At 52.4% G+C, this 14,097-nt stretch overlaps 1 protein-coding gene across 2 annotated transcripts; it reads left to right on the top strand.

Annotated features, from left to right (window-relative positions):
* The first annotated feature begins 229 nt into the window (after positions 1–229).
* SLC4A9 (solute carrier family 4 member 9) lies at positions 230–13,135 on the top strand. 2 transcript variants are annotated; one of them, XM_044226266.1, is made up of 22 exons: positions 230–495; positions 845–1,005; positions 1,278–1,391; positions 1,794–1,849; positions 2,002–2,159; positions 2,420–2,507; positions 2,901–3,055; positions 3,234–3,350; positions 3,521–3,695; positions 3,857–3,990; positions 4,170–4,432; positions 5,346–5,404; positions 5,631–5,819; positions 5,926–6,039; positions 7,244–7,405; positions 7,553–7,731; positions 8,428–8,500; positions 9,974–10,042; positions 10,296–10,469; positions 11,316–11,468; positions 11,825–11,923; positions 12,921–13,135. In XM_044226266.1, the coding sequence occupies exons 1-21, from the start codon at positions 278–280 to the stop codon at positions 11,876–11,878; spliced, it is 2,865 nt and encodes a 954-aa protein (XP_044082201.1). In that variant the 5' UTR covers positions 230–277; the 3' UTR covers positions 11,879–11,923; positions 12,921–13,135. The 2 variants fall into 2 exon arrangements, with proteins under 2 accessions (XP_044082201.1, XP_044082200.1); XM_044226265.1 differs by lacking the exons at positions 11,825–11,923; positions 12,921–13,135 and having other exon boundaries at positions 11,316–11,624.
* The last annotated feature ends 962 nt before the right edge of the window (positions 13,136–14,097 follow it).

Genomic DNA, 14,097 nt, shown 5'->3' with positions numbered 1-14,097 from the left:
TGGCTCCAGGCTGGGCATTTCTGAAGAGCCTGGGAAGGATCAGGTTAGCCTTAAAAATGCTCGCAGGCAGCCAGGGCTGGGGAGAGCAAGTGGGAAAGGGAATGATCTGGTTGGCTCTGGAGTCAGCAGGCCTTGCTCTGTTTGCGTTGTGCTGCTTGTGTGCGGGTGGGGGGTGGGGGGTGGGAGAGTGCATTATAAATGCAGCCAGCTGGAGGGCCTCTGGATTCAAAACTTAGAACTGCACTGCTCCCTAAGAGTCTGTGCAGGCCTCCCCAAGATGAAGCTACCAGGCCAGGAGGAGTTTGAGGTCTCCAGTGCTTGTGAAAATGTGCCCACAGGAGAGCTGGACAATGGCACTGGCTCTGGCCCCAGCCCTGACAGCCCCTCTGACATAGACAGAGGGGAGCTGGGGGTGCCCAAGGACCCTCTGCTCTTCATTCAGCTGAATGAGCTTCTGGGCTGGCCCCAGGCCCTGGAGTGGAGAGAGACTGGCAGGTGAGTCGGACCCAGGGCAGTTTTAAGGGTTCTTTCTGTTTCCCCAGCTGGGGACTTCTCCATGACCCGTAGCTCCTTCTGTGTGAGGAGGTGCTCTAACCCCCAATCAGGAGTTCCTCTCTGTGTTCTCCAGTTCAGGCTCTCACCCTCCACGATGCTTGGCTTTCAATGCAGTATATTGTGAGTTCCCCAAGACCCTAGGTGAGGGGTGAATGCCTAGGAAGAGGCATACTTTGCACCACTGGGCCCAGGACTCCTCCATGGCCCTACCATCCCTGCCTCTCCTGTGTGCTCCCTCCTGCACCTGGGAGAGTTGGCCTCGATAACAGTCCACTCCTTTCCACCGCAGGTGGGTGCTGTTTGAGGAGAAGCTGGAGGTGGGTGCAGGCCGGTGGAGTGTTCCTCACGTGCCCACACTGGCACTGCCCAGCCTTCAGAAGCTCCGCAGCCTACTTGCCGAGGGCCTTGTGCTGCTGGACTGTCCAGCTCAGAGCTTCCTGGAGCTCGTGGGTACGTGGGGAACCTTTGCAGGGAGGGCCTGGGCAACTATGCCATTTCCCTGGGACTTCCCCTGCACATTTCATAACTTTCCAGAGCTCACCCCACCCCACCCTAGGGATTAGCTTTCTCCATCACTGTGGGGGGTAGGGGGTGGGGATGGAAGAATAGAGTAGAGGAGCAAGTTTCCAGAATGGAAAGGGACCTGGGCAGAGGGGAAAGGGGAAGAGTTTTGGGGCAGGGAGCTCTCAGGAAAGGGTTGGAGCTCCACCTCTGTTCTTCAGAACAGGTGACCAGAGTGGACTCGCTGAGCCCAGAGCTGAGAGGGCAGCTGCAGGCCTTGTTGCTGCAGAGACCCCAGCACCTCATCCAGCCCACAGGCACCAGGCCCTGCCAGGGTGAGAGACCTGTCTTTGGGCCCAGCACCAAAAGCCCTAATCCCCTTGCCCCCTTCCTGGACCAAGACCAGCCTAGCCTTGGCTTATACCTCAACTCGGGTCTCATGGGTGAGAAGAAGTGGAGGTAATGGTGAGCGGGGAAGAATGGAGGGGCCGGAGTTCTGGTAAGTGTTGTTGGTAGGCATTGTGCCAGGAGTTTTGTGTGTAGTGTCTCATTTAATCGTCACAGCCATCATGTGAGGTAGTACCCCAATTAGCCCCATTTTAGTGATAAGAAAGCTGAGGCTCAGAGAGGGAAGCTCCAGTTTTCATCGTTTGTCAGAGGGAAATCTTGTCAGGAAGCCCTGCTGCCTCTACCTCCAAAGCCCGTGCTCTTAGTCGCTGCCGAATCCTGTTTTGAAGGGTCTGCCCATCCAAGAGAGGCTTCTCACAGTGAGGAAGCCCCACTGAAGGAACAGGTTTGTGGCCCTTCCTCGGGCAGGGCTGGGAGAGGGGTCAGGGATGAACAGAAGTTCACCCTTCACTTGCCTCATTATCAATCAATATTTTGCCAACATCGACCTCCCCAAATGAGCTCTTGTCCTTCGTGTCTCCTTGAACCCCCAACTAGCGTCAGAACCCCCTGAGAAGGAAGCTGCCTCCAGGGGCTGAGGCCGGGGCTGTGCTGGCAGGAGAGTTGGGTTTTCTGGGGCAGCCCCTGGGGGCCTTTGTGCGACTGCGGGATCCAGTGGTGCTGGGACCCCTCACTGAGGTTCCTCTCCCCAGCAGGTAAGGCTGATGAAAGTGGAGGGTTCTGGAGACCAGAAGAGGGATCTTTACTGGGGAGGGGATTGGGAGGTCTCTGGTCCAGTTCTTTTGGGGGTGAGTGCAGGATGGTGCTCAGGGGTCTGTGGAGGGGGTAGTGGTCAGGGCTGCAAAGTAGGTGTGCACATGAGTGTACATATGGGGGCTGGTAGCGAGGGCAGAGATCAGGGCTGCCTTATGGGAGAGCTGCCTCTGATATTTCTGGGGCCCGGTTCCTTCTTCAGATTTTTCTGCCTCCTCCTTGGTCCTTCTACACTGGGAAAGGGCTACCATGAGATGGGCCGAGCAATGGCCATCCTCCTCAGTGACCCGGTGAGCTGGGCAGGGGTGTGTGTGTGTGTGTGTGTGTGTGTGTGTGTGTATGTGTACGCGCCCACGCGTGTGCACGTGCCCACACAGACTTGTGTCAGCGAGTGTGCATGTGTGGACTCTAGATGTGTGACAGAATACAGCAGTGAGGCAGAGTATGGTTTTGTGTCCATAAGAATGAGGACTAAAGTTTCCTTTGCTAGCGCTGGAGTCCCCTTATCTAGCACAGTGCTGGCACACAGTACGCAGCCAATAGGTACTGACTGCATGCATGCATCAATGAATGAATGCTTGAGACGTGTCTGCCTATCTGAGTTGGGTCTAGCTTTGAGACTGTGAAAATGCACGTAAGGGTCCAGATCTCCATTTAGGGCCCCTCTGTGCCGCTATCCCTAGCAATTCCAGTGGTCAGTTCGTCGGGCCAGCAACCTTCACGACCTTCTGGCAGCCTTGGATGCCTTCCTAGAGGAGGTGACAGTGCTCCCTCCAGGTCGGTGGGACCCGACAGCCCGGATTGCCCCACCTAAATGTCTGCCTTCCCAGCACAAAAGGTATGGGGGTGGGGGAACTTCCCACTGTGGAGGAAGGTAGGGGATTCCAGGAAAGGGGTAGAAAGTCATCTTTGGATTCCAAGCCTGCTGGCAGAGACATGAGCAGCCACCAGGTGGCAGGGTGCCCAGTCATGTTCGGGTTGGAGATCCTCAGGCAACCTGAGTTCCCATTCTCCAGGATCCTCTCACAACTGAAGGAGGTCCAGGGCCCCTCTGCCCGGCATGGGGCCCTGGCTGAGGACAGGTATGGCCACCAGCCACAGCTGCACAGCCCAGAGTTACAGCGGACAGGCAGGTGAGGTGAGCTGGGGTGAGAGCAGGGTAAGCGTCCTGGGAGGGAACAGGGGTCACAGGGGCTTAGAGGCATATGCTCACTGCGGAGGGGCTCACCCAGTCCCAGGAAAAGTAGCAGGGATGGGGCATGGGGTGGGGCCACCCGGGTCACTGACAAACCACGGGTGGGAGGCTTTTTGGGGGCCTCATCCAGGATGTGCGCCGGAAGGCCTCATGGTACCCCAGCGACTTCTTGGACGCGCTACATCCCCAGTGCTTCTCAGCTGTGCTCTACATTTACTTGGCCACTGTCACTAATGCCATCACTTTTGGGGGAATGCTGGGGGAAGCCACCAGTGGTGCTCAGGTGAGTGGGAGGCATGAGGGAGGCAGGCACAAGTTGTGGTATTCTGCCAGCCATGCTCTTTAACCCTCCCTGGGATGATGGGTGGGCTTCCCTGGAAACTTGGGTTGCTGTGCTGAGGACTCCAGTGTCCTGTGCGGACGAGGCTCCCTGCTGGCTTCTAGGGGGTGCTGGAAAGTTTCCTGGGCACTGCGGTGGCTGGAGCTGCCTTTTGCCTGATGGCTGGCCAGCCCCTCACCATCCTCAGCAGCACGGGGCCAGTGCTGGTCTTTGAGCGCCTGCTCTTCTCCTTCAGTAGGTAGGAGAATACCCCAGCTGTCACCAGACCCTCATGAGCTACACTCTTAGCCTGGTCCTGGCTGGGTCAGTAGGGGAGGGTGGAAACTGTCTGGCTCCAGGGGCACCTAACCTGGGTTAAGTAGAGAGCAGAGCAGCTCTGCCAATTCCTGTTTGTGTTACCCCTCCCGCCCCCACCAGAGATTACAACCTGGACTACCTACCTTTCCGCCTGTGGGTGGGCATTTGGGTGGCCACATTTTGCCTGGCACTGGTGGCCACAGAGGCCAGCGTGCTGGTACGCTACTTCACCCGCTTCACCGAAGAAGGCTTCTGTGCCCTCATCAGCCTCATCTTCATCTACGATGCTGTGGGCAAAATGCTGAGCTTGACCAGTGCCTATCCCATCCAGCGCCCTGGGTATCCTGCCTATGGCTGCTTTTGCCAGTACCCAGACCTGGGAGGTGGGTGAGGGAAACAGGGAGTTTGGCAAGATGGGGAAGGATGCAGGAGGGGGAGGGTTTGTCCTCTTGCTGTCCCCCCTTGTTAAGTTCAGCAGATTCCTGAATACTTACCCCAAACCCAGCAGCACTTTTCCCCACTCTGGTTTTGAATCAATTGAGAAGTAACAAAGCAGACCCAATATTGTTTTTTCTTCTGACAATGCCGATTGAAGAACATGCTTACATCTATGGAGGAATGGGCTTCCTAACGATGAAACTGAAATTAGATAGGTTTACGCACTCAGTCATGTCTGCACTGGACAGGGATTGTTTTGCCCCAAAGGAGCAGAGCTAAATGCATGCACAGTACAGGCAGCTTATTCCCAAGAGCGAGGAGAGGAGGGAACAGAGAGAGGCATGCCCGGCTTCTTCTCTCAAACTCACCAGTCAAATAAATTGCTCCCCTTTCGCAGTCTGAGTGACCAACTCAGGGGGAGAGTGGCCCAGCATATTACTTTGGCACAAATACCTCCATGTGGAAGGAAACAGCAGGGATGGAGACAAGATGTCCTCTCAAGTGTGCCAGACTCTGCTGGGCATGAACAAAACCAGTTCTTGTCCTGGTAGAAACCCATAGATGGTGGACTCATCCATTAAGCAAACATTTTGCTAGGTGTCCTCTATGGCCAGTCCTGTGCTGGGTACCAGGGATACAGATAGGTGAGGAATTTGAAGGGACCAGGCAACGTTCTGAGGAGCACAGACTCGGTAGTGATTGGAGTCAGCAGACAGATGAGTCAGAACTAAGAACTTTCTAAGAACTAAGAAAGCCAGTGCCTTTCTGGTTCACTTGGTCCATGAGATTAGACTTCTGAGGGATTGGAGAGGGTTCTCAGGGGAGAGGCATATACCCAAATTGTTCTCTGCTTCCCAGGAAATGAGTCTCAGTGGATGAGGACAGAGCCAAAAGACAGAGATGACATCTCAAGTCTGGTGAGGGCCTATTCCTGGGAGGGCCTGGAGAGAAAGGCTGGGAGCCAAAGAAGTCAGTGGTTCCTGGCTTTTCCCACCCCACAGGCTAGGCAAACCTCATAGGTCATAGAGGACCAGACCTGTGCTGTGGCTGGAGACCTCTTATCCTGGGCCCCTCCTGTCTGAGTGAATGTCAATTTTTATTTCACCACCTATAACTTCATCCCTGACAACACCCTCCATATAGGACCTAGGCTTGGTCAATGCCTCCTTGCTGCCCCCACCTGAGTGTGCCCGGCGGGGAGGCCGCCCTCGTGGCCCCAGCTGTCATGCAGTCCCAGACATCGCCTTCTTCTCCCTCCTCCTCTTTCTTACCTCCTTCCTCTTGGCCATGGCCCTCAAGCATGTAAAGACAAGCCGCTTCTTCCCCTCTGGGGTGAGTGTTACCTCTCTTTTTGTGGGCCCTGTATATGCATGGGAAAGGGTGAAGAAGGAAGCGGGTGGCGGGCCTGAATCTGACTGAGTGTTTACTGTGTGGCCAGGTGCGCAAAGTGCTCGGTGACTTCTCCTCAGTCCTGGCCATGCTACTGGGCTGTGGCCTTGATTCCTTCCTGGGTCTGGCCACACCAAAGCTCACGGTGCCCAGTGAGTTCAAGGTGAGAGCTGGGAGTATAAGACAGAGGGGAGAGCAGGGCCAGCAGACAGGACCTTGGAGGAGGAAATGCATAGATCCCACGCTTCTCTTCCTCTGAGCTTCCATTTCCTCGCTTATAAAATAGAAAGGCTAATAAAAATGACCTCACAGAGTTGCTGTGAGGATTAATGAGGCACTGCTGCTGACACATTGGGGCAGAATACATGGCAGCTATTATTATAAATTAAGGGTTAAGAAGGTGGGTTCTCCTCAGCCAGCCCTGGGTTTGAGATCCTGTTCTGCCACTTCCTAGCTGTACAACCTTAGGCAAATTAACTCACATCTCTCATCAATGAGCCTCAATTTATGCATCTATAAAATGGAAATAATAAATAACAATGGCTCCTACTCTATAAGTTGTCTTGAGCTTCACAGAAGATGAGTGTAAAGCATTTTACCACAGTGCAGGGACGGGCACATACCAAGACCTTAATAAATGTTACTTATTGTTGTCATGGGTTGACCCTACCCTCTCCACTACTCCCCACTCTCTTCTTTGCCGCCCCCCACCCCCCACTCCCAGCTGCCGGCTCGGATCTGGTAAAGCTGGAGCTCCCTACCAAGGGCACAGGACAATGCACAGGACAAGGCTTAGCACTGACTTAGCACTTAGACTTTGCCTGTGCATTTGGAGACCTCCTCTCCAGGTTCCCCCAGGACAGAACAGGGGGACTCCAACTGGGGTAGCCTCAGGGGCTCAGAATCTGAGCTGGCAACTGGGGTCCCCTCCCCCACAGAGACGCTTATAATCAGAGCAGACGCAGACACACCCTGCCCTGCCCCTGCCCCAGATCAAGGCAGGTCTGAGCCTGAGTCGCTCCACCCTGGTTGGGGAGTGGGGATGGTGCTTAGGGAGGAGGGTGCTGTACATCAAGTAGTGTGGGCAGGTCTCACCCTCCATCTCCTCCTCTTGCAGGGCAGGAGGGCCCCTGAGAACACAAGTGCAGAGCCCCTGGTTCCAGCCCAACCCTTAGGGTGGTCCTGTTCCTACTGCCCTCTTTTAAGACACTGGGAGGCTTTGAAACAGCTGTGCATACACATACTGCTCCTAACTACCAACTCCATCTTAGAATGGGGGCTAATGGAAGAATGCCAACGCTGGGGTGTACAGATGAGGTACTTCTGGGAGACTCTCTCTAACTTGTCTGTGGAACACCCTCTCCCAGCCCACACTCCCTGGGCGTGGCTGGCTGGTATCACCTTTTGGAACCAACCCCTGGTGGCTGAGTGTGGCAGCAGCCTTACCCGCCCTGCTGCTGTCTATCCTCATCTTCATGGACCAGCAAATCACAGCAGTCATCCTTAACCGTGCTGAATATAAGCTGCGGGTAAGGCCTGCTGGGTGAGACCCTAGGCCCCTAGCCCAAGGGACAGAAACACCAGGATGGGGTCCAGGACCTCCCTCTCCCACTCCAGAGGGCAGAGAGCCCAGGTCTGGCTTAGTTTCTCCCTCAATGCTCCACCACTACGTGCAGAAGGGTGCTGGCTTCCACCTGGATCTCTTCTGTGTGGCTGTACTGATGGTGCTCATGTCAGCGCTGGGACTCCCCTGGTATGTCTCCGCCACGGTCATCTCCCTGGCCCACATGGACAGTCTTCGGAGAGAAAGCAGAGCCTGTGCCCTGGGGGAGCCCCGCAGCTTCCTGGGGATCAGGTGAGGCCAGTATTCAGGAGGTGAGAATGAGAGGTGGTCAGTAATGTGGTATGGTGGGAAATGAAGCAGTAATCTGGACAGCTTAAATTCGAAGCTGGTGACTCCAGAGGGCTCTCACTGCTTGTGAACACTGCAGTGGGGTGAACAGATGGGTTCTGGGCTGAGACAGGTGTGTCAGATCTTCCCCCATTCTCCTTTGGCCATGGGATAGGAAGGGCCCTTGAGAGGATCCTCCTAGCTGTGAAGGCAGAGGCAGCCAGGGCTGGGTGAGGCCCGCTAATTCCCCCTGCCCTCAGCTTAGGAGTACCTCATTGATGTTACAGAGTTACCATCACAAAAACAATTTGTAACTACTGGAAACACAATGTGTCAAAAGTATGCAAAAATAACTTTGAAACTGGGAAAGAAAAGTTTTTATGGCCTGTAAAAACTGCTAAATTTCCATCAAAATAAAAATAAAAACCTATGAGCTTGAGCTGATGGAGAGGCCTGGGACACCCGAACTGAAGTGCCCTGCCTGTTCCTCTCCACCAGTTTTGCATACTGTGCCTAGGTTGACTGCCGGGGTGGGGGTGGGGGGTGGGGTCCCTCCACTTCCCTCCTGCCAGTGCCTCTAGTAGTATCTGGTCCATGTCTCTGGGCCTGGCACCTTGGGGGCTCCCCCAGACCCTAGCTAACCCTTCCCCCTCCGCACAGGGAGCAGAGGCTGACAGGCCTGGTGGTATTCATCCTCACGGGAACTTCCATCTTCCTGGCACCTGTACTCAAGGTACCTTTGTTAGGCTGGGGGGGGGGTGCAGGCAGGGCAGCTCTAATAATAAATAAAGCAAGAACTGACACTGGCTAAATACTTACTGGGCACCAGGCACTGCATTGTTTTCTCCACAGTGGGCCTCATCTGGTCCTCACATGAATCCTGAGAGGCATCTGTACTTCACAAATGAGGAGGGTGAAGGTCGAAGAGGTTAAGTAGCTTACAAAAGATCACCAAGGGAGCTAGTTTCTCAGGTTCATCCGAGAACTCAACCTCTTACCCAGGGGCTTTCTACCCAGTGGAGCAGGGGTGTGGGCATGCCTCCATCCTCTGTGGCCCAAGTGGGATGGTACCCTGGCTCCAGCCTCCCAGCTGACCTTAAATGGAGAGTGTGATCATCACACCCCAGAAAAACCTTGAGGCAAAACCACTTCCCTTCTCTCCTACCAGGTATTTGTAGAATACCTGCCATGTGCATGACTCTGCTAGACACTTGGGAGAAGGGGGCAGTGCACAGGAAGGGGCAGGAGTATTGAAAAGAGATATGGAGCTAAGCCCCTATTAGCAATATACACATGTGAACAAAACTTAAGTAACACGTAATCACAGAAATGTTCAACAAGCCAAGGCAGCAAAGCAATCGAGAGCATGGAGAATGGCATACAAGAGTCATTAGTGAGGAGAGGTTTGGGGAGGGAAAGGTCATGGAGCTGGGTAGAGCAGAGTAGTTGAAAGAGCCAGATGGACCAGATCAGCTGCTTACTACCTAGGTGACTCTCATTCAGCAGATATTTACTGAGCATAAACCATATGCCAGGCACTGTTCCAAAGACTGGGGATAACAGTAGTGATCAAAACAGACCATCCACTGCTTGCAGTCTGGTGAGAAGAGACCCATGAAAAAAAATTAATAAAATAGGATGATTTCAGATAGTGACTACTCTTAAAGAAAAATATAAGAGGGTAAGGTGATTAAGAATGCAAGGGGTCTACTTTAGATTGAAAGGTCACACCCTCCTGGGATGTCAAGAGATGAGTAGTGAGCAGCCTGAGTAGTGAGAAGAAAGTCAAGAAAGGGCATTTTAGGTGGAGGGAAATAGCAAAGCAAAGCAAAGGGCTTGCAAGGGGGAGAAACACACTTGGGCATGTAGAGGGAAGGAAAGGAAGTCATAGAGCAGGAACAGAGAGAGCAGAGAAAAACACGATAGATAAGACTGGAGAAGTAGGCCAGATAGTAGAGAAGTTCGCTGAGACTCTCTGAAATCCAATTCCCCCTTTTGTAAAATGGAGACAGTTAAAGAATTTAGCTCCTCCGACTGTCTTGAAGATTCAGTATCAGGCATGCAAAGTCAGAAAAGAACAGAAAGAGCTGGGTAGGCTTAGATGTGGATGCTGGAGGCTGGGGTTGGAGCCTACGTGAAGGTGGGGGGCATCTGGGCAGCTTGCAGAAGTGAACTCCTTTGCCAGCTCTCTGCTTCTTTCTACCAGTTCATCCCAATGCCTGTGCTCTATGGCATTTTCTTGTACATGGGGGTGGCAGCAATTAGCAGCATTCAGGTGAGCCCATTATATGTACCATGTAATCCCACTCTTCCTCTTGTTTCCTGCTGCTACCTCCTGCCTATACTTGCCAAGTCCTCTCCTATCCTCTTTTCTGGACTCTTCTGGGCATAGGACTCTGCTGCCCTGCTCTGAATGGGGAGGGTGCCAAGGGAGTCTTCTGGCTTCCCCCTCATGCTAGGCTTGGATAGCTAATAGTGACACCCCCCAGGCTGAGTATCCAGCTTTCCTCTTCCTCTTGTTCCCCTAGTTCACAAAGAGGATACAGCTATTATTTATGCCAGCAAAACAACAGCCAGACCTCCTGCTCTTGCGGCATGTACCTCTGAGCAGAGTCCACCTCTTCACAGCCATCCAGCTTGCCTGCCTGGGTCTGCTTTGGATAATCAAGTCTACCCCTGCAGCCATCATCTTCCCCCTCATGGTGACTTGGGGCTGGGTTGGGTAGTGTCCTAGGGATCCATGGAAACTCTGAGTCTGCAAGGGTGGCCAAAGCCTCCACAGGAGGAAGATTCTCCCCTTCTCACTTGCCCTGGCTCTGCCTGGTTGGGAATCTTAGGACAGAGAAAGGTAGCTGAGAGATACCACAGATAGGCTAACCCTGGGACACCTGATTTAACTCCATTTCCAACCTCTTTGAGTTCAACCACAGACAGAGATATGAAGGGAAAAAAAAAAAAAAACCACCACAAACTGAGTCCCTGGGAGAGGCAATACTGGTGTTTCTGTTACTCAGTGAGGAGATGACACTGGTGGTTTCTGGTCTTATCCTTACTCCCTGAGGAAGTTAAGAACCCTGGGCTTCCTAGTAGGGCCAATCTGATTACCATATCCCGGCTATGTGGCTTCTGGAAAGGTGTTTTTTGTCTTTTGTTTTTTTTTTTAAATTTTTAAAAAGATTTTATTTATTTGACAGCAGGGGAGGGGAATACAAGCAGGGGGAGTGGGAGAGGGAGAAGCAGACTCCTAGCTGAGCAGGGATCCCAAGTTGGGGCTTGATCCTAGGACCCTGGGATCATAACCCGAGCCGAAGGCAAACACCTAACAGCTCAGCCACCCAGGCACCCCTCTGGGAAGTTTCTAAACTCTCAGGGCCTCAGTTTCTTTCTCTATACAATGGGAGCAATTATATCCATCTTGTAGAAATGTGTCAGCATTAAGTGAAGCAATACACGATGCGTAGGAGATAGGAAGTGCTCAATGCATGCTACTACTGCTCATGTTTCGCTGCTTTCGCTGACAGCCCTGGACCTTGTTTCTAACCCTGCAGTTGCTGGGCCTGGTGGGGGTCCGAAAGGCACTGGAGAGGGTCTTCTCACCGCAGGAACTCCTTTGGCTGGATGAGCTGATGCCAGAGAAGGAAAGGAGCATCCCTGAGAAAGGGCTGGAGCCAGAATATTCACTCAGTGGTGACAGTGAAGATGTGAGCCCCAGATGGGCCCTCTCAGGAGAAGCGGGCAGGGGCGGGGAGAGCCCTTTTGTCCAGGAGTCATCCCTAAAGTCTAATCTTTCTATTAAGCCTGAAGATCTGATCAACACAATCATTCCCCTTAGGTCCTCACTGACACAGGTACACTGAAAGGGTCAGGGAAATCTTTCTTTAGAGGGAAGGGGCCCTGGTTTATGAGTTCATGGGGGTGGAAAGATCTGGGGTCAGCTCTGGTGGTCTTTTCCAACCATGATCTTTGTCTCAGTGTGGGTGTATATCTTTTCTCTTTCTGGGTCCCTTTCTCTCTGCTCTGTCTATTCCCAACTCAATTTGGGATCTTTCTTTTGCAGTCAGAGCTGATGTATCAGCTGAGGGCTCCAGAAATTAATATCTCTGTGAATTAGCTGGAGTAGGAGTTTGGCAATAGACTCCAGGAACCTGAGCATGAGGTAAGGATATGAAGGAAGTGCCCCTGGGGTCGAGGATGGGAACGTGGGGGTCAGACCTTGGAAACCTCCAGTGTGCTGGAGGTTTCTCTTCACATTGCAGTTCCTCTTAAACTCCAAAGTAGGGGAGGGAAGAATGAAACAAAGGAGGGTACCTGGGCTTGGCTGCCTGTGGCACTGAAGTCTGGCCAGTAGAGGGAGCTCAAGCTCACGCCAAATTGGATGTAGAGCTGCAGGGCTGGGGAGGAAGGGGTATAATGATCAAAGTATGGTAGGGAGTGGGGAGGAAACCAAGTGAGGGTACAGCTCCCTGCTGCTTTCCTTTGCCCAGGAGGCCACTCCCTTAGGCTTCTGAGAACCACATTCCAGACAAGTGGAGGGATTCTTTGCCATTCCTTCCATTTTTTAAAATCCATTTATCAAAACAGTTTATGAGTACTATACTTAAGGAGTATCTAGATACCAGAGATATAGTGGTGAGTAGGATAATCATGATCCCTGACCTCATCAGTTTAAAATCCACCAGGAAAGACCAGCAGGGAGTTGCTGGAGTGGGATGGTGTTGGCTAAGGCAAGCACCAGCTGTGGGAGCAGAGAGGCCTCTAAACCCTTCTTGGAGGTGGTGAGGGTGGGGTGGTGAGAGTTGGAGAAGAGGAAATGGTCCATAACTTGAAATTTGAAGAAAAATGAAGAATGGCCAGAATAAGGTGGAGGGAAATGTTCTAGGCAGAGGGCGCAGCATGTGCAAAAGCCTGCCGTTTTTTTCTTCTTGATAAGCTGAATTCTCTTCTGGGCCACAGAAACCCTTCCATCCATGCCTTTCCAAGCTCAAGGGCCCAAGAAGCCCCATCACTTGCAATGGAAAATTCTAGAGGGCAATTCAACAGCTATCCCAGAACAAGATCTGTTGGGCTTTCCATATCCCCTATAGCTCCTTTGCACTATTCTTTGATCTACTGTGCCCCTGAGTACTTACTCTGACCCCACTGTCTTCTCTCAGTTCACAGGTGTTACTTGGAAGTCTGGATATTGTTGGCTTTTGGCTTAACTGCCAGATATTCAGTTGACTGGAACCAGTGGGGCAGGACTGGAGGGCAGCTGGCCAAGATTTACATTATCCTCCTGAGCAGGGGATAGATAGTGGCAGGGATGGGGCACCTGGGTGGCTCAGTAAGTTAAGCAGCTGCCTTCAGCTCAGGTCATGATCCCAGGGTCTTGGGATCAAGCCCCAAATTGGGCTTTCTGCTAAGTGGGGAGCCTGCTTCTCCCTCTCCCTTTGCCTGCCGCTCTGCCTACTTGCATGCACGCTCTCTCTCTCTCTCTGTCAAATAAATAAATAAAATCTTTAAAAAAGGAGAGAGAGGGCGCCTGGGTGGCTCAGTTGGTTGGGCAACTGCTCAGGTCATGATCCTGGAGTCCTGGGATCGAGTCCTGCATCGGGCTCCCAGCTCCACAGGGAGTCTGCTTCTCCCTCTGACCTTCTTCTCGCTCATACTCTCCCTCGCTGTCTCTCTCTCAAATAAATAAAATATTTTTAAAAAATAAAAAATAAAAAAGGAGAGAGAATGGCAGGGAAAAAGCAGGTTTGCTGGTAACCCTGGGGGACTGACCACACCCCATTCATCCTCTACCCCGTTAAAGGGACCTGGAAACCCTTCCCAATTTGAACTTTCTGTCCTCACAAATTCTTTTACAGAATCGGGGGTCTCTGGTGAACTCTTTTCAGTTTGCAAAAGGGGGAAAAATCTTTCCCAGGAAAATTATTCCTCTATTTAAAAGTTTTTTATACAGGGCGCCTGGGTGACTCAGTTGGTTAAGCAACTGACTTCCACTCACGTCATGATCCTGAAGTCCCAGGATCAAGTCCCACATTGGGCTCCCAGCTCTGCGGGAGTCTGCTTCTCCCTCTGACTTCCCCTCTCATGCTCTTGCTCTCTCTTATTCTTTCTCAAATAAATAAATAAAATCTTAAAAAAAAAGTTTTTTATACATATGAAAACAATCCTTTTTTTTTATTATTATAAAAGTAAATGGTGGGGTGCCTGGGTGGCTCAGTGGGTTAAGCCTCTGCCTTCGGTTCAGGTCATGGTCCCAGGGTCCTGGGATCAAGCCCCGCATTGGACTCTCTGCTCAGTGGGGAGCCTGCTCCCTCCCCCCTCAACTGCCTGCCTCTCTGC

The sequence above is a fragment of the Neovison vison genome, chromosome 1, assembly GCF_020171115.1.
Source record: "Neovison vison isolate M4711 chromosome 1, ASM_NN_V1, whole genome shotgun sequence".
In the NCBI taxonomy this organism is placed as follows: Eukaryota; Metazoa; Chordata; class Mammalia; order Carnivora; family Mustelidae; genus Neogale; species Neogale vison.
Note: the sequence above shows the minus strand (reverse complement) of the source record. Positions and strands in the feature narration are given on the sequence as shown.